At 36.1% G+C, this 24,698-nt stretch overlaps 1 protein-coding gene across 1 annotated transcript; it reads left to right on the forward strand.

Annotated features, from left to right (window-relative positions):
• The first annotated feature begins 10,741 nt into the window (after positions 1-10,741).
• Positions 10,742-21,428, forward strand: LOC121426562 (hydroxylysine kinase-like). The gene is made up of 5 exons (XM_041622911.1): positions 10,742-11,148; positions 13,337-13,586; positions 15,742-15,887; positions 19,312-19,498; positions 20,148-21,428. The coding sequence occupies exons 1-5, from the start codon at positions 11,032-11,034 to the stop codon at positions 20,618-20,620; spliced, it is 1,173 nt and encodes a 390-aa protein (XP_041478845.1). The 5' UTR covers positions 10,742-11,031; the 3' UTR covers positions 20,621-21,428.
• The last annotated feature ends 3,270 nt before the right edge of the window (positions 21,429-24,698 follow it).

Consider the following 24,698-nt stretch of genomic DNA (forward strand, 5'->3'; position numbering starts at 1 on the left):
GGACTCAGCTGGATTTCTCAAAAGTCAATTACTAATGGATATGAATTTGTTTATAGATGCAATGCTTTGAATATTAAGGTCAGCATATATCCCCAATCATAGGCAGCGGAAGAAGGGGGGGGGGTCCTGTTCCCCCTAAATTGAGGTGGACTCCCCCCCAACAAAAAAAAATTGTCCCCCCTAAAATTTTGGTTGATATACTTTTTTTTTTTGCTTGTCAAATTTTCTACCTGCATGTGTCCATCCCAATATTTCAGGTGGACCCACCTAAATTTGTTGGCTTCCGTCGCCAATGTCCCTAATGCTCCTCCCCTCTCCAGGCGATAAAAGCCAAGTGTTGTGGGATTTAAAATTATAGTACTATCTTACCGTGTTTCCTATAAGCCAGTTCGTAGTTCCTCTCTGCGCATGATCAAAAGATTCTACGCATGATCAGAGGAAGATCATTTGTACTAAAGTGACATGGTGGTTTAAAATCTAATGAGATAAGCACCAAGTTTGATGTCTTGATTATTCATATATTCTTTTGAATTGTCGTTTTCATTTACATCCACAAAAAAACAACAATGCGTCCACGAACGACTGGTATTTCACAGTTTGCCAAATACATTGTGCAACATACTATGATATCCTTTCAAAATAGGAATGCACCAAATACCTTCATAAAGTGTTCATTGGTGTGCTATTCTAGTCACCTGGTCTATTAAATTTATTCATCCTGCTATGTAAGGCAAGCTTACGTAATATCTTGCTTTGAAATCTGCCTATCATAATGAAAGAAATGAAAGGTCATTTGACCAAAATTGTCCATGAAGAAAATACGAACTGGTCTATTCTATTAGTAATCAAATATTTATTTGCCTGTAATAACAATAATCAAAGTTTAGGTATTGACGTTTTTGCTCCACTTTTTGTCATAGTTGATATTCTTCATAGGCCCTGGTACTTTTATCGTCAGGTCCAGATTTGAGAAAAGTAGACTGCCTTAGGCAAATCGTGTTAATGCTGAATTGAGAAGTGTTTTAACATAATTTGAGGGCGCTGAGCCCAAATTTGCTGTTTGCCAACCTTGATTTTGATGTTAAAATCCTCAAATTGGCAAAAACAAAATGGCCGCCATTCTACACCCATTTTACTCTATTCTGACCCCCAAAACTTGTAGCAAAAATGCTTGTCAACGGTTTTTGGTACTATTTGATCTAAAAAATAACATACTAAAAATCCACCAAAATCCGTATCCGGGAAAGTGGTTATTTTCAAGATGGCATCTAAGATGGCCGCCATTAACTGAAAATTAAAATAACCGGCACTTTATCTACCCTAGACACCTTTTCCGGTGCATACATGTATTCAATGGTGGAAGGCGAAAAAGGAAAGAGTAACATAAACATACAAGGGTACCTGAAAATCCAAGTTTGCGCAAAAATGGCTGCCATATGTCCTAAAAATTCATAATTCATCTTTTACGTATTTTAGTGTCTTTAATTTGGGTTGTATTCATTGGTGATTTTAAGGGTCACGAAGTAAACCAGGAAAAGTTACATGAACAGTCAACAGTCCACTATATCCAAAAATCCAAGATGGCTTTCAAAATTGGAGTCTAAAATAGCTGTTGTTATCTAAAAACCCCCAAACCTGACAAAGTTTGTTTAATACCAGCCTTGGGCATATGATGTTGGTGTCTAACCCATGGTTTAATGGGTCAAGAAATACGTTGGGACAAGTAAAGACAGTTTATGGTCCTCCATGTCCAAAAATCCAGGATGGTTTGCAAAAATGGAGTATAAAATGTCTGTCGTTAATTACAAACCGACACAGTTTGTTTAATAACCGCCTGGAGAATATGATTTTTTTAGTACATCGCATGGTTTAAAAGGTCAAGTATTAGATTGGGACAAGTTACAAGGACAGTTAGTGGTTCCATTATGTCCAAATATCCATAATGGCTTCCAAAAATGGAGTCTATATAGGCCGTTCTCACCAAAAAAACTGATATAGTTTGTTTAGTATCAGCCCGGGGTATATGATTTTGGTGTTTAATCCATGGTTTAAAGGGTCAAGTAATAAACAAAGACAAGTTACAAGGACAGTCAAAGATCCAGCATGTCCAAGAACCCAAAAAGGCTTCCAAAATTGCGGGTCTAAAATGGCTATTGTTACCTAAAAACTGTCATAGTTTGTTTAATATCTGCCTGGGGTATATGATTATGTTGTCTAACCCTTGGTTTAAATGGTCAAGTAATACATTAGGATAAGTTACAAGGGCAATCAATGGTCCTGTATGTCTAAAAATCCAAGATGGCTTCCAATTAAGGAGACTAAAATGGCTGCTGATACTAAAAAATTGACATAATCTATTTAAAATCCATTTGGGAAATATGATGTTGGTGTCTACACTATGGTTTCAAGGGTTGAATAATACCTTTGGATTAGTTACAATGGTATGAAGCGGTCCATTTTGCTTTCGAAGTGAGTCTTAAAAGACTTCCATCAGCTAAACATAGTCATAATTAGGTGAACAAAATCTACACTACATGCATTGTGGCTTGAAGGCTGAAATAATAAATCGGAACAAATAAAAAAAAAGATGGTCAGTTTCCTTTTCATCGTAAAAAGTCCAAAGCGACTTCTAAAATTGCGTGAAAGTGACTGCTGTCCCCTTATCATGAAACCCTAGGAAAGTCCTGAACACAAAAATGACGTGCACCACCACCTGATTATGTCACTAATTCTTGTAAAACATATTTTCATGAGTCTTAGAAACAGAGACACCAAAATAGCGGCACAAGATGGGATATGAAGTATATTGTCATTTTTGTAACAATGGTGGCCAAATTGAATGTATTTTTGGGAGCGTTCTTCCATTTTCTGACAAAATGGGCAACAGTGCTTCCCTGTAATCTGTCTTCACCTATATCATATGACCCTTGAAATCATGAGAAAGGCCCGAAAATGTTCTTACATTGTAGGTAGATAGTATATGAAATTTGCAGCCAGATTTTTAAGAAATAGCAAGTATTTTTGAAGCCATCATTATTTTTTTTTTTGGGGGGGGGGCAAAACTGCACCACCGATATACCTTAATATTTTTCCAATGTGATTTTTCCCTTTGGAATCATGATTTTTTATATGTTTTATTTTATTCTCGGTAGACCCAAAGTTATTTCTACCAGGTGGATATTATAAGAATTTGGACCATTTCAAAGTTACAACGTCCATTATAGACGCCATTTTGGAAGGTAATCTTGGATTCTCTGACACACTCATTGACTATCTTGTAAACATGTCCTGATTCATTATTTGCCTTGAAAGCTTTTTGATGATTTGATTTTGAGGATTTACTTCATTTTTGGAGTTGATGGTACGACTGCCGTTGTGGACGCTATGTTGGATTTCCAGGTAACCTTGACAACGTTTTGTAACTATAACCTGTGTCAATAGACTTTGTTTAATCCTGACATGCCTAAGTTTCATGAATTAAACATCTAAACCCTAAAAGTTATGAAATTTCAAAAACTTAATATCGGTTAAGATTTGATGTTGACTTCGCCGCCGCCGTCGGAAAAGCGACGTCCATGTCTTGCTTCTGCTATGCACGCAAGGAAAAAATGGCGGACACGTTAAAGATATCCAATGTGAATATGCCAGCATCACCCCCAACTTATAAAACATTTTGCCATATTATTTATCAAATCAGCAGCTGTGAATCATGGCAGCCATCTTGGAATTAAAGATGGCTGACGAATCAATCGGACACCTTATGTTTGCGACCCTGGGTATCAAAAATAACGCATAGATCCCAATTTTTTAAATATAATCACCCATGAAAAATCGTTTAATATGGGAAACTACATTAAAAATGCCGCCATTTTGTTTTTTGCCGATTTGAGGATGAAAACGTCGGAATCATGTTTGGCAAACAGCATTTTTGGGTTCAGCACCCCTGAATTACCTTAAAACAATTGATAAATCAGCATTAACACAAAATGCCTAAAGCACTTTTTCTAAGCACATTTTTAAAAATCTGGACCTGACTATTATCACTTCCCTAAAAAACTATTTACTTTTACAACTCATTTGTATCACATCCAAATCTTGTAAAATTTAGAACACTCAGTTTTTGGTTAATCATTTTTAAACAAACCTACTCAAGTGCTCTAAATGTCAAAGATTCGATCTGAGACAGTGTTGTTACATAGGCGCCGGAAGCGGGGGGGGGGGGGGGGGGGCAGGGGGGCACTTGCCCCCCCCCCCCCCCCCAAATAAAAAAAAATTGGGGGCAAAACGAGATTTTGCCCCCCAATGTGCCCCCTAAAAGTAGCCAAAATGATAAATAATTTAAGGACAAAAGTAAACGATGGAGGCACTTTTCTGCCTAAAAATTGTCATTTACATTGTCAGAAATGAAAAAATTTCGCCCCTGACGGGGCAATTACATATCATAGTAAGCCTCGCGTTTTTACGAACATGTCCCTCTGTGAAACATACCTTTGATAAGCCCTTTTTCCATCTTTATAACAGTGTTGTAACGTTTAACCTTTTAATGAATACATTTCAGACTAAAACAGAATGGCAAATTGAAAGTGTACCGTCATCCACATCTGCTTTTGGAATGTAATTGTTTTCTTCTAAATAATGTTAATGTACATTATGAACTGCGGTAGTTTGTCAATCAGTTAATGATTATTTACATATGAATATTTCCTGGAATTTGATATTCATCATTTCCTGGTTATGGTCACATTTCCCCCAGAAAATATGTAAAGAAAAAAGAAGATTTTGAAGTCATCCAAAAGTGCTTCCCAGCCATACAAAACATGCAAAATGAAACACATAAATCGAGTAATGTTTTAAATTTTCAGAAAAGTATAAAATTGTTAGACAATAATTAAGCATTTCATATTTCTTTTTCCTCCAGTTACAAAATATGAAACGTATTGCCCACGCATGGATAATCAGGGACTATCTCCAATGCTGATGTCAGAAATGATTTGCATAGAATGGGGATTTAAGTGCTTATCGACGTCTGCCACGTCAGAACAGTATAACATTTTAAATTTGAAAATACATTCATTAGAATTTCTTTTGTTTCTGTTGTTACGCTTCTTCTGCTTAATACACTCCTTGTTCTGACAGGAATTACTTGAAACTTATGATGATTGTGCTCTCTCGCGTCGTCCGTGTATGTAAATGTACATAAATATATGTTCCTGAAAGGATATTGCATGAAAAATGTAATTTCTGTCAATTTTGAGTCAATATAAGCGTAATACGTAATTTAAATTTAATTTTTTGATACATAGAGTATAATTCACTGAGCAAAATGCTGAAAATCTCATCAAAATCGAATAACAAATAACAAAGTTATTAAATTTCAAAGTTCAGCAATATTTTGTGAAAACAGTCGCCATGAATATTCATTAGGTGGGCTGATGATGTCACATCTCCACTTGTTCTTTTGTATTTTATCATATGAAATTTGATTTGATTTGATTTGATTTGATTTTATTGATTTCCGTTTCACAACATAAGAATGATAAATATAACATGATAAGGTCGAAAATACTGCAAAACATAATAGATATATATAACATAATCTTAGACTTAAGGAAATTAGGTTTATTCAAATTTTTTCCTCCAAGAACTAGAAAAATTGGATTGACAACTGAGTGCATTAGATATTTATTGCTGCAACTTATTTCATTATAAGGGGGATATATTATTCACACAAGTATGAAATAATGAAAAAATATGATTTTATATAATAATATAAGAAAACGGGAAGTGGAGATGTGACATCGTCAACCCACCTAATGAATAATCATGACGACTGTTTTCACAAAATATTGCTAAACTTTATGAACTTCAATAACTTTATTATTTGTTGTCCGATTTTGATGAAATTTTCGGCATTTTGCTCAGTGAATTCTACTCTATGTATTAAAATATAAATATTTTCAGCCCGGACCATCCCTTTAATTTATCAGACATGAAAACCACATTCCGGTTCGACCGTTTTGCGTGTAGATTTCATAGGTTCTTACAAATTATGAGTATAGTTTTCGTAATGAATTCTATGTACAATTCTCAAGAAATTTATTTTGAATGCTCTTAGAAACGCAACTTTTATACTCCATTTTTACACAAAGTCCTTATCGTGGGGTTGCCACACCCTCTCCCGCTCGATCGCTTCGGTATCTCACGCTGTCAAAAATATTGTGCCCCCTTCGGGATTTTGCCCCCTCAAAACTGAAAGTGTTCCGGCGCGCCTGAGTTGTTAAAAGGAAATTGATATTTTTGGGGAAAACATTAAATAATTAATAAAAACTCATTTGAAACTGATTAACTTTGACTGAAGTACAGATCAGAAAACGCCAATATATATTTACATTATTTTATTTATGCAAATGAATTTACCCCAAAATACATCATAAAAATATGATACAAGTAGTAGTAGAACAACAACGAAATTTTCACGATAGAGGGCGTTAAACTATAATGACGAAAGTTTTACATTGAGAACGCTGACATTGGTAGGTCTAACCTTGTTATGGTTTAACTTTTTTTTGGTAAAGGATTTGCCAAGGTGCTGAGGAACGATTTTTTTTTTGGGGGGAGTGAATTGACTGAACATTCATAACTCCCAATTTGTAAGGTATTTGTTTTTGTAGAAAAAAATGCAGTGGGGTGGGGTATTAGACTGGTCAGAATCAGGAGCACCGGAAGCAAGTTTGGTGTGTGTTTGTGGGGGGGGGGTCAAATATTTTTAAGGGATCAAAGCATTATAATATAGTTGCAAACTTTTGGTATACATTTACACTGTCATTAAAGGACAAGTCCAACCCAGAAAAAGGTTGATTTGAATAAATAGGAAAAAAAATAGCATAACGCTGAAAATTTCATCAAAATCGGATGTAAAATTAAAAAGTTTTTAAACCTGTTAAAGTTTCACTTATTTTTCACAAAACAGTGATATGCACAACTCAGTGACATGCAAATGAGACGGTCAATGATGTCCGTCACTTACTATTTCTTTTGTTTTTGATTATTTTAATTATACAATATTTCATTTTTTACATATTTGACATTAGGGACCAACTTGACTGAATCATATAGTTTTAAGCAATGCTAGTTCCACATGTTCATGGAGGAATCAAGCGTTGTTTCACTTGACAATGAGGAGAAAATTAGAATATCTCATATTTCATGTAATAGAATACAAAAGAAATAGTGAGTGGATGACGTCATTATTCTCCTCATTTGCATACCGTCCAGATGTGCATATAACTGTTTTTTTTTAACTAAGCAAAACTTTAAAATGTCATACCTTTCGAATTTTATTTTACATCCGATTTTGATGAAGTTTTCAGTGTTATGTTTGTTGGATTTTTCAATTTTTATTCAAATCACCTTTTTTGGGGTGGACTTGTCCTTTAAAAGTTTGACATCATGAATATTCATATGAATTTGCATTAAAAAAGTTTATTTCCATATTCTTGTCAGGGGTTTCTTTCTTGGGTTGAAGCATAATAATGTACATCACACAATCAGTAACTTTGCCGAGGTGTGAGTAATATGACCTTAATTGAGAAGATAAAGAAAAAGAAAAAAAACCGGGGGGGGGATCGTAAAATCTTGAAACAGTTTTGCTCTGAATAATACGACTGATGGAGGAAATCTATTAAAATCTGTTCTCATGACATGAAAGGGTACATTCGAATAAAAAAAAACACATTTCATTGTAACTTTTATTCCGGGGGGGGGGCACTTACATTGGCGAGTAGATAATGCGTGACCCCCCCCCAAAAAAAGGTTCAAGATAGGGCACGTTACGTACGTAACGTAATAAGGGTGTCAAAAACACTAAAATAATGAAAAAAGGGTATCTGTTTCGCTAGGAAAGGTATGTGTATAGGGTTAAATTTGCGAGGGTGTAAAAAATTAAGACTAAAATGTTTTATAAAGGATGTACTTTTTGCCCCGCCGTGCCAACAGTATGATTTTGCGAGAGATTTGGAAGGAGCAGGGGCTGTACTAACCCAGAAGGAAAAAAACAGTAAGACCAGTAATTTTTGTACTGGTTTTTAGTAGATTTTTACTGGTTTCCAGTAGGCCTATATTTTTACTGGGCCAGTTGATTTTTAACTGGACCAGTAAAAATCAACTGGAGACCAGTTCCGACAACTGCATTCCAGTTGAAGCAATTAGTAATACCAGATCATTTTTTCATCAAACTGATGCCATCTGGTCCAATAAACGGTTTCCAGTAGATTTTTACTGGTTTCCAGTAAAAATCAACTGGAGACCATGCAGTTCAAACAAAGTAGTAATACCAGTTAAATTGTTTTTCATCAAACTAGTGTTGTACGGGTCCAATGATTTCAAGTCAGATCATTATGACGAATTATGGAAAATGAATCTTGCAATTCAGAGAAAGTTATTACCGTTATAATTTATCATTGTTATCATCATTCTTTTTATAATTATCATAATTACTATGATTATTATGATCATTGTTGTTATCATTCTTATTACTGTTATCATTGTTATTGATATTGTAATTATTATTATTAATATTATCATAATTATCATATTAACATCATTAAAATAATTATTTCCTTTTTTAAATGATTAAGATCAAAGCTAGATACATTCCTCTGATAGAGTCAACTGGTCCAAAGTAATTCATTGTTTGAAATTTAACTGGTCAAGACCAGGTAATACCAGTAATTCTGATGATGCTGATCACGTGGTTTACCCCATCTGCATATTTCCTGTTTTTAAAAGAAAAATCAGGATTTAGAATGGAATATCCTTGCAATGGCACTCATTGTTCTTCAAAAACTTTCTAAACGAGTGTGTGAACTAATTCACAACGAAAATGTGTTATTTCATACATCACATTTAAAATAACAGCAGAAATATTTATTTACTAACCATCTTTTCCATCACATTTCACTGACCATAACAAACCGAATGCATGTAATAAAATAATCCAGTCAGACCAGTAAAAAATACCACCTAGTAAAGACCAGTCAGACCAGAAACAACCACCAGAAACAAGGTCAGTATAAAATTCCAGTAATTCAAGACCAGTTTAATTTTTAACTGGACCAGTAAAATCTTAACTGGACCAGTATGACCAAGGAGTTAGACCACCATCAGAGTTACCCATATCAATTTGTTGTGTACAAAAAACGCTCCTCTTATAAGGCATAGAAATGGGACGTTTAACGCACAGTCACTAATACGCGCCGCTGTCTTCGCATCGTGCAGGCAGTCTACGTGTATAGTGGCGGGCTGCTACATTGCGGTGCAGGGGTGTTCAACTTACATATCGTGATGATCGCACTCAGCTGCCCGTGTTTTCACTTCTTCTCCTTTCTCTCCTTTTCTTGTCATTTTTCCTCGCATTACTTGTTTTCATAAATTTCCCTCTCACTTTCCTTGTTTTCTCACTCCCTTCAGTTTTGTAACTCTTCTATCACTTGCATCCATTGGCACAACCCCGGTCAAAAATGGTACGGTCCTATCCAACATACACTCAAGTCGTCGCTGTACGAATTGAAAACGTGCAAAATTCTTCACGCGCTGCGTTGCCTAGCTATGCGTGTGTACTGTGTACTATACTGTGTACACACAATGCCATCGGCTGAACCCGCCAAACTATATAGTGACCAATTATTGCAAAAGCTTTTGCAAATGTGAGAAGTGACAGAGTTTTTTTTTGTCCAATCAAAATAATTCTTAGGTATTCGCAATCTACAGCATTTTCTGCAAAATGTCTTTTTTTTATAGGGTCTATTGTGACGTATATATTTTTTTACAACAATGTGAAGTCGCACCAAACGTTTCGTTTCCCGCACTTGCCCATTGGCTCATGTACAAATGGATTTCCAAAATCATCAAGAAAGGTTCCAAAAACCTCAAAAGTGACAGAACTTAATTTGACTAAAATTAAATGAAAATCATATCATGTTCAAGGTGAGAATCTGCTCTATTCTATTCTGTTTTGATAGATCACCTTGTTGACGCGTTTGGGAGATATCTTAACAAATCCCTCAAAAACGGCGTATTTTCTATTATTCTCCATAGGGAAATAATTTAACACGCTACGCACTGCAAAAAAGGAGCGCAAACAAATTGATATGAGTTAAAATTATACTGGTCTAATTGGTCCAGTGGAACTCTTTTTTCCTTCTGGGAAACCCAATCAGGTAAACCGACGACAGTACGACAATAAAAAACATTGTTGTACTTGTTTAGGGGGTCAATTCAGGGAATACTTGCTATGAGTATTTCCTTTTCCTTCCAATACTTGTTAAGGGTAGGGTTTCACACACCTTTATTTGTAGGGGTGCATTTTCATGGAAAATACGTGTTTAGGATGCATTTCGAGACCCCATGGTCGCGCATGGTATCCACTCCCGGGATCCACTCGTCAATGGAAGTGGCCCCCGCGCTTTTATTACCCTGACAATACAACCTAATCATGTAAATTTTACTTCCATGTATCTGGTAATAGTCCCGCTGTACTAGTATGACGATCAATAAAACCCTGAATTATTTGGGCAGTATACCCGGCAGTATTATATAGCAGTACCGGTACTTTCCGTTTCGCTAGATTGAGGAGCTTGGATCTGGAGAAAGTAATTACCGTGACATGATACCAGTGACGTCGATGTGCGCGCTGCAGGTGTACCGTACCGGTGAAATTAAACAAGCGCTTGTGATCGTGAGATCGAGACCGAGGACAGTGATCCCTCCGTCTCGTCATCCCTGGATCGTCTCCTCAAGATCTATTGTAAAGTTAGTCTTTGTTGTGTTCACCCTTTTGCACGATCCAGAAAACTTATCACATCTACAGCCTTTACCAGGGACCATCATTGACATTGGCATTGCAGCAAAGCAGCTGCAGGGCAGTGTTTATCATTTGACTCTCAGTCTCAGTCTCAGGACCCAGCTCTCGGCGTATTTTCTGGCGCATCGATCGGCGAGAGTTACGGGGTACCACCGGGGCACGACGGCGGAATGGAACAGAATGGCGATAACAAAAGTAGTGGGGCAATCAAACCCAATCTTTCATTTGAACAAGGTGTTAATCTTGTGAAAAGACTCTACAAACTTCAGGATGTTGTGTGCTTGAAGGTAAAGTTGGAATAGGAGCTAAGCTTGATAGGTGGAGACTTTGCAGGGCTCAGTATTTAATTCAGAATGGGGGGGGGGGGGGGGGTCATTGGATTACACTAAAATATGAATTAAATAGTTAAAAGTTGTAATCCTCTTGTTTTGTTTCCTAATTTTCTAACATTTTGTAGGGGAGATTGTGGTTAGTTGGAATGCGAGGTAAGTTGAAACATTGTAATTTTCAATGTTTCAACTTACCCCGTGTTCCAACTAACCCCGATCTCCCCTACTAAAAATTGATGAAACTTTTTTTGTCAAAATTACCAAATGACTTTCTAAAATTGATCGTCTGGACACACAACTAACTGGGTATGATTTTTAGGGGCAATTAGAAAGGCCATAGACCATGAAGGGCACTATAGACACTGCTTAAACAAAGGGAAGCGGGTGCTCCTGTCAACATTTCAATAGCAGGGGTGTGAGAGTTCAGATTTTTTTTGCTTTGATTTTCAGCTTATTTTTGGCTTTCGTCTGTATAAAAAGCTCTTTTTGTTAAAGACTTTTTCAACATTCTTCAGCTTTTTTTTCGGGACGAGGTCTTTTTAATCATGACCACTCACACCAACCCCTGCTATATAGTGAAATGTACCTTTTCATGCACTGGATTACCTCAAAAAGGGCACTTATTGGCTTTGTTTAGATTTAAAAGGGCGACCTTCAATTGAATTCCCAATGCTATTTCAGAGGCGTGGGAGGGTCTGACTTGGTAATCCTTGGTTTTTGAGGCCTGAGGCACAAATTATTTGTAATTGTATACATACGGTGTTGCTAACAGTACACTCACTGACGGATCCAGGGGGGAAGGGCAAAGCCGACCCGTGCCCCCCTTTTGGGAGGCACAATTAAAATGCCATTAAAACAGGCCCCCCTTTTTTTTGGGGGGGGGTTCAAATTTTGTCTTCAGAGAAAATTTCTACTACCACCAAGATCTGCGCCCGCGGCGGCTCCACGCGGGCTCCCGCCCGTCGCTTCTGCGCTCACCGCGGCGTCCCTCCTACTCGTCCCCAAGTTACTTATGAAAAATAAATTGCAACTGTATGGAAATTAGTATTTTTGGTTACAAAAATATGTTAAATGTGTGTTGTATACTGCATATAGATCTAGATCTACTGCATATAGATCTAGATCTATATTTCCCACAGGCAGGGTGGTTGCAGTGAACAAGTGGTGGATCTGGGATTTTCAAAAGGGAGGAGGAGGGGGGGGGGGGTTTCCTAGAAAATTTGACAGGCAAAAAAAAAAGATTTTCGCTAAAAAAATGAGTGTCATTTTGTCCCACATATGATTTGAAAAGCCCCCCCAAAAAAAGTCCTCCTGTATGAAGGACATTTTCCTATTAAAAATATTTAGAATATTTGCTGTGACTCTCAAAATGGGGGCACAGGACGGATGTGCCCCCCCCCGCCTGATCCGCCACTGAACTAATATATCAATCTACAGTGTGATATATATGGATGAGGTGAAGTTAGTGACCATTTTTGTGCAAATTATGCCCCTAAAAGTAAACTCAAGGATTATAATTTTTTCCTTATTGCTAGTTGGGCTAGGAAATTCAGTAAACAGCTGAAATTGTCTGTCTAGAGGAGTTTCTTAAAACAATTTTTTAAAAACATTTTGTTTTCTCTATTCTCACCCTATTGCCAATTTGACTTTTTCTAGATATTTTCAATTAGCCAACTTTGTTATATTGTCTTTGTCAATATTCTTTGAAAGTTCAACATCCTGTTTTTCATATATTTGCATTCTTTCATATACCGATATCCTATGTCTTATGCCTATAAGTGTGATACCCCGCTTTTTTCAGTACTCTTGCTCTCCCCCAAATCTCTTCCTCATGTCTATATAACAGCCAATCCTCATAAATTTTCTATGAATGTCTGGTGATCTCACGCTGAGTCACAATTCCCTGCCTAAAAACGCATTATTGGTCTTTGAACTTGGAGGATGAATTCTCATTTTGATACTCTAAATAATGCTAATAAAATTATATTAATAGCTTGATATATTTAGTGTTCTTTTTTGCCAGAGGATACAATGTGCAACTATATTAATTTGGTTTCAACTGGACCTACTTAAATCAGCAGGCTTCACTGCCACTTTGAAATTATTAAGTGAATAATAAATGACAAAACCCTTTTCTTTCTTACAGGAATTCATGAGCTATGACAACCAAAATTTGCTGATTGAGGCCCGTCGCCCTGACAGCGAGCCTGGGAGTCCTTTGCAGAAGTTTGTACTGAAACTCACAAATACCGAAGATTCGAAAGATTTTGCATTTCATGAACAGTTGAACGAAATCCTGTTGCTGGTGAAAGGGAGTGGTATACAATGTTGCTGGCCTATCAAAAATGCAAGTGGCAAGGACTTAATGCTGGAGAAATTATCCTTCAAACATAAAGGTACTGTTGTATATTCCAAACAAAATATCTGGCCATGTTTTATTTTCAAAAGTGACCCAAACTATATCTAGCAAAAAATCTACTTTTCTTTTATTCAAAGTCCGCTGTGAGTTGCATTTTTCAAATATAGACCGTCTGGTGGTCATGTTGGTCAGATATATTTCCGCATACATTTGTAATTCCGAAGGTTCGTATTTCCAAAGGTTCTTATTACCGAAGGTTCGTAATTCCGAAGATTCATTCGTCCGAAAACGAAATGAGGTTCGTAATTCCGAAGGTTCGTTAATCTGAAAACGAAATGAGTTTCGTAATTCCGAAGGTTCGTCAGTCCGAAATCTAAATGATTAACGAACCTTATTTCGTTTTTGGACTTACGAACCTTCAGAACAAGCAACCTTATTTCGTTTTCGGATTAACGAACCTTATTTCGTTTTCGGATTAACGAACCTTATTTCGTTTTCGGATTAACGAACCTTTGGAACATCAAACCTTATTTCGTTTTCGGATTATCAAACCTTCGGAATAACGGCACAAATGTTCAGATTAACGAACCCTTTTTCGTTTTCGGATTAACGAAGATCGAGGTATAGGCAATTTACGTGTTTCGGAATTACGAACCTTCGGAATTACGAAGTGTAACCGATATTTCCGGCACTCTGAAGTGATTCTTTTGAATACAATTTGATGCACAAATTACAATTTAATAGATTGCATACTTGAATACCTGCATATAAGAGATAATAGGCCTATAAATTGAGGAAACCCTAACAAAAAATATTCCAGCCATTGAAAGAATCAGTGTTCATTTAAAAAGCTTACTGATGCCTCATTATTCATTGTCAATTTGTCACAGTGACCTCCATGAAAGTACATGTATCCCTGCAATTTAGTGTTGCGTGTGATTGCTTTACTTGTTATTCCAATTTACTGAACAATACATGTATCATTCAGACATGTGGTAGCCCAGAGCAATGTATTAAAGTAGTCAAGCAGCAACATTGAAAATACATGTAAATAGAAATTAGGTTTATTGTGTTTTATCATAATGGCAATAAAAACGTATCTTATGGTTGACAAGTTTATATGTATAGACCTTTTTTTTGGTTATTTGCTTGTCAATGTCAAAATTCTTTGGAGGCAGAATATTTTTTTATTGCTTGTCATATTCTTGAAAGAGAAATGATGATCATTTTGCAGTAATAACATTTTCTTTTGTCACACTAATACCCCTTGATAAAAAAAAATCTTGCAGGGGCTTGAATCATGATTTGAAAAATCTAAATTTTGAGTATGATATATAATTTCAAACTCTGTTTCTGATTATTATCTACATGTAGTTATTTTCTTGTGAAAATATTTCACCAAAATATGATAATGAATAATGAGCAATGAACAAGATTTTGTTTTTCTTGAGAAATTATTTCAAAAACATATTTACATGTAAATAATGTTCACTTCCACAATGACTTCAATACACTACGTACAGGGATTTACAATATACTTGAGGTTTGGATGTTAAAACATAAAACCTTGTGATGAATTTTTGAACTTCTGAGAGTCCTAAAGTTAGGTTGAGGCTTTAACCCCATTATTTTCCTGGTTAGGTTCCTGACATGCATGTAAGGGTGTGTTTATGCTTCCATTGCGAGGACAGAATCAGAGTTTTCAAACGTCGATTCAAAACGCCGATCATAAATGTGGTTCTGGGAGTGCTGTTTATGCTTAGTTTTCAGAGGCAAAATCACAATCTCCAGCTGGCTTCGCAGGAAAGCGAGGTCAAATTGGGCGCGCCTTTTTTCGAAAGTTTTTTTTTTGAGTGTTGTTATTACATGGAGATAACATGGAGCAATGCGATTGTTTTCCCCGCGGATTTTCATCTCACCGGAAGCATGTACCAAATGACATCATTTAAACACGTTTACGATCGTGGTTCTGTTTATACTTCCCCAGAAAGCCTGATTCTGGCCAAACGACGTTTACAAACGCACCTTTTTGTGAGTTTACGATTGGCGTTTTGAAACAGCGTTTAAATGAAAGTAAGCATGGACGCAACCGTGTTTTGGACTAATCACGTTTGGAAACGCTGACTCTGGCCTGAAAAGTGGAAGCATAAACACGGCCTAAGTTGATTACACAATCATACTTTTCCTTTCAGACACAGAGGAAATCCTCCAGGGTGAGTTTTTAACCCGTATCATGACCTACATACCAGGCCAGTTCATCGGGGGTGCCCCGCTGCTAACGGCTAAAATGTGCTACGAAGCTGGACAGCTACTAGGGCAACTATCGACTGCACTACAAGTAAGATGTGGCGCCGTTCATGAGTTCTACTTGGTTTCAGATTTGGTTCTAGATCTAAACTTTTAAGTTTAAATAAGGTTTAGGTGTTAGGTTTAAACCTGCAGGTTTAAGTTTCAAGGTTGCCTATTTGAGGTTTTGATTATACAGGTTTTATATGTAAGGTTTTGAGTTTTGGATTTGGTGTTCTAGATTTTGTTAATATTAAAGTTTAGGTTTGTGCTAGGTCAGTGGCCAACCGTGACCCGGAGAAGACAAAGCATTGGAGGGGCACAGTATCGTTCACAAACAATACAGTGCCCCTCTAATCATTGTCTTCTCTGGGTCGCTGTCCGCCACTGTACTAGATTATAGATTTTAGGTTTGAGATCGTAGGTTCTAACTGTTAGATTTACGTACAGGTGTACTGGTGTAGGTCTTATTTTCTAAGTTTTTGTTTCACCTGCATAGCAGTGTGAGACTGTAGGCGCCGCTTTTCCGACGACAGCGGCGTCAACACCAAATCTTAACCGAAGGTTAAGTTTTTGAAATGACAGCATAACTTAAAAAGTATATGGACCTAGTTCATGAAACTTGGCCATAAGGTTAATCAAGTATTTCTGAACATCCTGCCTGAGTTTCATGTCACATGACCAAGGTCAAAGGTCATTTAGGGTTGATGAACTTAGACCATGTTGGGGAAATCAACATCAAAATCTTAAAACCTAAGGTTAAGTTTTTGAAATGTCATCATAACTTACTAATATATGGACCTAGTTCATGAAACTTGGACATAAGGTTAATCAAGTATCACTGAACATCCTGCATGAGTTTCACGTCACATGACCAAGGTCAAAGTTCATTTAGGGTCAATGAACTTTGGCCGAATTGGGGGTATTTGTTGAATTACCATCATAACTTTGAAAGTATATTGGTCTAGTTCATTAAACTTGTAAATACAAGTAATCAAGTATCACTGAACATCCTGTGCGCATTTCAGGTCACATGACCAAGGTCAAAGGTCAATGAACTTTGGCCGAATGGGGGTATCTGTTGAATTACCATCATAACTATGAAAGTTTATGGATCTGATTCATGAAACTTGGACTTAAGAGTAATCAAGTATCACTGAACATCTGCTGTGAGTTTCAGGTCACATGATCAACGTCAAAGGTCATGTAAGATCAATGAACTTTGGCCATGTTGGGGGTATAATGTTGAATTACCATCATATCTCTGTAAGTGTATTGGTCTAGTTCATAAAACGTTGACATAAGAGTAACCAAGTATCAATGAACATCTTGTGCGAGTTATAGTAGTTTTCAAAGTCAGACTGCTGCTATATTGAATCGCGTGATGCAGGTGAGATCGCCAGAGGCATTCCACTTGTTATTTTATTTTATATTTTTTTTTTATAGATAATGATAATGAACTCATTGTGAACTTTAGAAAAGTACATGTATTTCCCGGGAATCCAAACTTGCTACCCATGTTGAGAGCAGTGCACATGTAGGCTTGCATAATACATTCAATGCCCTGTTGAAGCTGCTGTTTGTAGGAAACGTTATAATAAAATGGAGTAAACATGACCATTGGACCCTAACATTGTAGAGTTTAGTCACATAGACATAAAATCAGTTGGGATTATTACTCTTCAAAGCATACACTGTTAAAAAAACTGATTTTACAGAAAAAAGAAGATTTTGCAGAAACCAATAACAGAATCATTCTGTAAATTCATAAAACAGGAATTTTTCTGCAATTTAACAGAACAGGTCTGATTAAAAAAAGGGGAAAAGGGTGTTTTATTCAAGGAAATTTGGAAGATTCCATACACCAAATTCCTGTAAGATTACACAATCTGGTAAGATTGTACAGGTGTTCTCGAGACTGTGCTGCAGGAACTTCTTTTATTTTAAGGATAAATTTTCTAACAGTGTAGTGGGAGACAGACTTAATAAAGAAAATATATTTATTGTTAGTACCACACAGGCCTCATGGAAGGCCACTGAATTGGTGTTATGACACATAACTTATGTGCTACCCTATATAACTATCAGAAATCAATATGGATGAGTTACCCATATTGGATTTCAAAAGCATCTTCTAAAAATTCAAATAAAAAAAATGTTCAGGGCTCATTTCATGACACATGTTATGATAACATAATTATGTGCAACAACAGTTGAAAGCTACTATTTCATTGGCTGATAGTAAATAACTTAATTGGTATAGAATTTGTTATTATAACAAGTCTTGAATGAAATGATAGGCCTACATGTACCCATGCAGGTCCGAATTTATATAGATTGTGTGAGATATTACCCAACTGCTTGTGCTAGGTTATATAATTTGATTATTCCTGGCAATTCCACAATATACAGTCAACCTTCAAATGGAATAATTAATTTGTTTGGTGTTACAGACAAGAAATAAGGTAATCGTTTTGTTAGGCAGGATTTGAACCCACAACCTCTGGATTACTAGACCAGAGTCATAACCACTCGACCACTGGAGTGCCCTTAGTGACCCAGATTCAAGGATCCCAGAGATACATGTAGACAGTCAATCTTTTTTCCTGTTCAGCTCCATTTTTCTCACTTTAAATTAAAATCCAACTGATAATTTGATTGCATTTACAACTTTACATACGAACTATATAAACCAAAACAAATAAAATATTATGCAATAAGTAATTTGCATTGTGACATGTGTATGCCAGTGCATAAATCTTTTGTTAGGCGTACTTCAATGCCCCCCCCCCCCCCCCCCGATAGAAATTTATGTAAAAAAAAAGAAAAGCAGCACCAAAACCCAATTTGTAATGGTGTTCTTTCATTGGTTTATTTTCAGTCTGAATATGTTTTTGATTTCAGATAAATGCCAGTTGCGTAACGAAAATGATTTCATACAGAATCCAACAAAATGTTTGTATACATAAATATAGGCCTTTATAGCAAAGGATTCTGGAAGAAACTGCATCATTGCTGATAAATGAGTAAAATAAGCGTGGGAATCGAGCAGAATGTCTGGTATTTTTCCAAGAATTAATAATACAGTGTCCCACATGTGCATACATGTATCTTTGTTTGTGATCTACAATTCTACATTGTGATTGTTTTTCAGCTTAATAAATAATTCATGATTTCACAAAGTTCAGTTTATGTAACTGTCCAGGGGCCTGTTTCATAAAGAGTTAGAACTGTTGTAACTTTGCCATTATGGCAGTTACCATGGCAACCTTGATTCTGATTGGCTGCTGAGCCCTGTTGCCATGGTAGTTGCCATAATGGCAAATTACAACAGATGTACATGTATAACTCTTCATGAAATGCTCCCCTGAACTAGATTCACCGTGTGATAAAATAACTTTTTTTATTAAATAGTTTATAGATTTTCTTGTGAAATCATTGTTTACTTTAAACTTTCAGTTATCTTTGATTTTCAGAATTACTCCGGTGATAAATCCATATTTATAAAGAGGGCTCACGAGTATGCCTGGTGTCTAGGTAATGTCTCCAGGGTTGGAAACCTATTGCATGTGCTCAAAGATGACTCCCAGAGAAAATTGATTCGAGAAGTACTGGATTCTTTTCAAGAAAAGGTCACGAAGAGAGAAGAAAAATTGACAAAAGGTACTTGCATTCATATGAAGCCCTTTTTTAGTAAGTTTTGGAAATCCATGAAAGTGCATGTCAACCCTGACACCCTCCCCCCCAATAAAAAAAAAAAATCATATACAGTGTGAACTCTGGTGAAAATGTGAAAAACTGAGTCTTGTAAATGTAATTCATCAACACTGGAAACGGTTACAGTCACCACACTGCAAATACAGTGTTGCTACAACATATCACTGCATTGTACTAGGAGAGACTGTTCCAATGATTACTAGATTGTACAAATCTGTGTGTCTTCAAACAGTTTATGGCGAGCGATGTAAGATAGGAATGTGTTCTTGTGGATAAGTTGACAGATATCAGAGCAAAATTTATTTTTCTTTTACATAAACCACATCTCAAGTTGTGGCTCATTTGGAGTAAAACTATTAATTTGTGAGCTTTTTACATATCGATTCAGTTCACTTCAATTCAATTTCAGGTCGAAAATGACATCTTAAAATGTGATCAAACTCCTTAGATCAGCGAAACACAAGACAGACAATGTACAAAATATAAAGTTTACTGTCATTACTTATGCCTAATACATGTATTGCAACGTTTTTATGTCAATATAAATCTAGATAAATGGATAATGTTTTCTTTTTCTGGACTGTCATTTTTATAGGATTCATTCATGGTGATTTTAATGACTACAATATCCTCGTTAGAGAACAGTCATCTTCGTCTCTTTGTAACGGTGCTGGCTCTGGGGATGAGAAAGACGTCGCCGGAATTCTGGACTTTGACGACACGATGTACTCATCCATCGTCTACGACATCGCCATCGCGATCATGTACGTGATGCAGTGCACCAACCTTGAGCGCGACCCCATGGAGAGTGGGGGAATCATGCTCGCTGGCTACCTGTCGAAGCACGCCCTTTCTGGCGACGAATGGGAAGCCCTGTATTACTGTATTGCGGCACGTTTTGCTCAGTCGTTGGTCATGGGACTGTACGCCCACTCACAGCAGCCTCAGAACACCTACCTATTGAGCACCCAGAAGGTAGGCTGGCAGGTGCTCTTTGACCTCTGGGGTCAAGAGGTCGATGACCTTTATGGACAATGGAGAAAAATAATAAAACAATACAATGATTAAAACACAATTTTTTTAAAGTGAAGGGGGTTCATGGCCTTTATGAACAGTGGAGAAAAATAAATCTATATGAATTTTGTAAGTGGAATGTTGGTGACCCCCTAGGGTCAAGAGGTCGATGACCTTTGGAGCGATGGATGAAAAATCAAGAATAATTTTGTTGAATCAAAATATGAATTTGATGAGTCGATCTCGGTGACCTCTGGTGTCAAAATGTCAGTGGTCTCTATGGGCAGTGGAGGAAAAAGATAAAATAAACAATGATACACAATAACCTCATGGTTTGATAGTTGTTGACCTCGTGGGTCAAGAGGTCAGTTGAGAAAAATACTGGATCAGAACAATGAATCAAAATATGAATTCGGTGATTTGATTATTGGTGACCTCTAGTTTTTTAACTCTGGGATCAAGAGGTCGGTGACCTTATACAAGCATTGAAGAAAAATAATGAAAATATTCAACTTATGAAATGAATAACTCAATGGAGATATATATTGCCTTTTCCATCATGTCTCAGCTTTGAAAATACCTACCAGGATGATGTCTGTTGTTACTTCTCAGTTTGAGACGAAACTATGTACCACGTGACATTAAATTCTAATGGTCAATAAAGGGTCACTGTGAACTACCCATTCTCATTCCAGTGATAAGTCATATTAACCCATATTTCAGAGGCCATTGTAAAATATGAATACCCGGTATCTAATTGGGCTGAGTCGGAGGTGTGCTTTATTGCTGCAATGTTTTGATAACCCTTGTATTCAAATTCATTTTCTCTAATCATTTGATTAAATTTCTAAACCTGCTTTTTTTAAATTTTAAGTGTAGTGATCTTTGATCATGGTAAAATATATATTGTTTGAGGTTGCAATTAGGGCAGGGGTTTCCAAATTTTTTTTCCTGTTGCACCGTAGATGCGACTTGTAAAGGAGTGTTTTGATGACACCAAAAATATTGCTATTTTTATTTGTAAAATGAAACGCACAGATATAGCACATTCAGGTGAAAATGATATTGCTTTATCATTTGTTTCAATATTGTATTTATTTTGAAATGATATTGCGATTGATTCTTTGCAATCATAGCAGGTCTATTGAAATTGTGCTGAAAAAACAACTTTCTTGATTGCAAGAAAACATGTATCTGATTATGCTAACAATTCTCTTGTTAATCGCTAGAGGGTATTCATTTGTCTCGCAATCTACTATGGTCAACAAGGAAATTTGTGATCACTCGTAAAAAGTGTTCACTAGCTTACAAGTTCACGAGCTTTCGAGTGCCGCTGCAACTCTTTATCAAGTGACGAAAATTATCTGATATCGTACTCTATTTATACTAATCTCCAGGACCGTACGCACAAATGCAAGAACAATAGGTGGGTACTGATCCGTTGTTGGGGACAGATTGAATGTCCTTGCTACATTTTTGGCTCTGCTTTGTGTAATAAAGGAAATAGAACTTTGTGATACATTGTTTTTAGAAAATATTTGTATACTACATGTTGCCTTATCCGAGAAGCCTTGGACCAGCTGTTAAATAACAAATTTTCTTTAAGAAATGAAAGTGCACTTTTTTATGTTATATTGTATATTTCAGGTTTTATTGTAATAGATATATTTTACACAACATTAATGAATGATAGTGGCTTTCATGAGAAGAAATTATACATGTATTGAATTCTGTCCATTGACTGTAGGGAAATAAGAATAAACATTTGTTTTGCTGTTTTAATGATCAAGTTTGCAATGTTGCCTATTTTTTGGCTTATTGTATCTTGATTTTTTTCTCAAACGATTTTCATCTATATCTTTAGACCTCTTCCATGTATATTTGAAATTGATTTTTAAAGGATAATTCTATTTGAAGGTGTGAATGATATTGCCTGATTTTGGCAATAAGGGATCATAATTAGAAAATGGTGGAGATTAGGCCTGTTTGTACAATTTTTTTGTTCTTCATGTTTTTAATCATTCTTGAATTTTTTTGCAATTCTAATGATGAATTTGATGTGAGAAAACCAATAATGTGCTATACCAAAGACATCTGAGAATATTTTTGCTTATTTCAACTTGGAATAAAAAATTCTTTATTATCATGGTGATTATTGAATCCTCATAGAAGAATTTTGATCATTACCCTCTTGGCCATAAATGTTATGTTTTTCTTTCAACCAAACTATGGCACTATGGTTTTCTTCATAAATTATGATTCATGAATCATGATTTACTTTAAAAAAAGTGCATTTTATTGAGAATGTCTGTAGGCAGTTTTTCTTACATTCCTATCGCATAATGGGTGATAAAAAACAACTTAATTAAGAAATATGTCACAAACACAAAGTATATATACATATCCTGAAAGATTGTTATCTCCCTGATAGGTTGACATTATACATGAATGTATTATAGTTTTAGGCTCGGATAATGAGGAGGTAGTCTTTGTTATGATGTAAATTTTGTTAGTGTCAAGGTAAGGCTTGGCTACAATAAATGAATCCAAATGTTCATGAAAATATTTTCCTCCAAGAGTTGCAGTAAAAGCCGTCAAAAAACAACTTTTCAATTCAATGTATGTGAGTTTACAATGATGTTTACTGCAACTTATGTGAGGATTCATGGACATCTGGATTCAATTCATCCATCGTATTCAGGCCTTAATTTGGCTCAAGTCAAAATTTACATCACAGCACATAATACCTCCTGATTATCCAAGCATAACCGTATACCACACAAAAATTGTATCAAATTATTTCTTAGAAGATACTCTTATTGAGGAGCGTTTCATGAAAGGATCTATCAAGACATTTTATCTGACAAGTCCTGTTTCATCCAACAATTACCATAGATATAGATAATGCTTAGTGTTTTCATAATGTATTGTTCTCATCAAATTGGCAAATTTGTGAGGCGCTAGATTTTTTGTTTTCTGACCTGCTTGATATCAAATACTATTTTATGGAATTACCTTGTAGATAGACCCTAAAAAAATATGGGTGGTTTCTTATTAAAAGCGGTTCTAAAAGTTACGCATGACTGAACACACGACTTGAACATGTTCTTAGAGTCTAAGTCATCTAAATGGGGATATATCTTTTAACACAAGAAAGGATCACCAGTCGTGCATAAATGTGATTGGGAAAGCAGCTTTTTTTAAATGGTCCCTGGGGCCCCCGTCTCTAAAATGCATGTTCATTCAAAATAATTTCTAGATATGTATATTCATACATTCACTCTTTTCTTATGCTTCTTTTTGTTCAAAAAGTACATTGTGCAAATATCCTGTAGAAAAAAATTATGACGTTGATGGATTTCCATATAGATAATATTGATTGGATCAATCGTAACTCTTTGCAAGACGGGGCCCTGGGAGGCTTTTCATCAATATTTTCGTCCGACAAGTTGTCAGATCTGACAACTTTCCTGGATTCTGATTGGATGAGAAGCACTGTTACTATAGTAACTGTCGGATAAACAGGACTCCGACAAGTCCTTTCATGAAACGCTCCCCAGGTCTCTTAGGGCATGTACAGTTAGTTTTTTCTTTTAATAGCACATCTTCCCTTATTATTCTGAAGAGATAAACTGAAGATTATAATTTTGCTTATTAGATATTGTAAGAAGTTTTTTTGCAGGTTAATCTGTATATTTTGTGTGTAGTATGGAACAGTACTTACAATGTCTTCTTATTCTAACCATTGGACTGTTCAAATTCAACTTCTCTGGCACCATTTAACAGCAAAGTATTTGACAAGGTCCAAATGGTACCATGTGACCTAACATCATCATTGGACCATACAATGTATTACAACTTTTGGTCAAATTGACCACCTGCACAAACTACATCGCACAACACCGAGACCTCAATAACTATTGTGTATTCTCAACACATTCTTAATTTCATGCAGCATCTGTACGTATATATGTATATATGGGGGATGTCGTGGTCTAGTGGTTACGACTCGTCTTTCAATCAGAGGGACGTGGGTTCGAATCCCAGCCATGGCGTGTTTTCCTTCAGCAAGAAATCTACCCACATTGCGCTGCTCTCGACCCAGGTGAGGTAAATGGGTACCCAGTAGGAT

This window comes from Lytechinus variegatus, chromosome 13 (genome assembly GCF_018143015.1).
Source record: "Lytechinus variegatus isolate NC3 chromosome 13, Lvar_3.0, whole genome shotgun sequence".
Taxonomy (NCBI): domain Eukaryota; kingdom Metazoa; phylum Echinodermata; class Echinoidea; order Temnopleuroida; family Toxopneustidae; genus Lytechinus; species Lytechinus variegatus.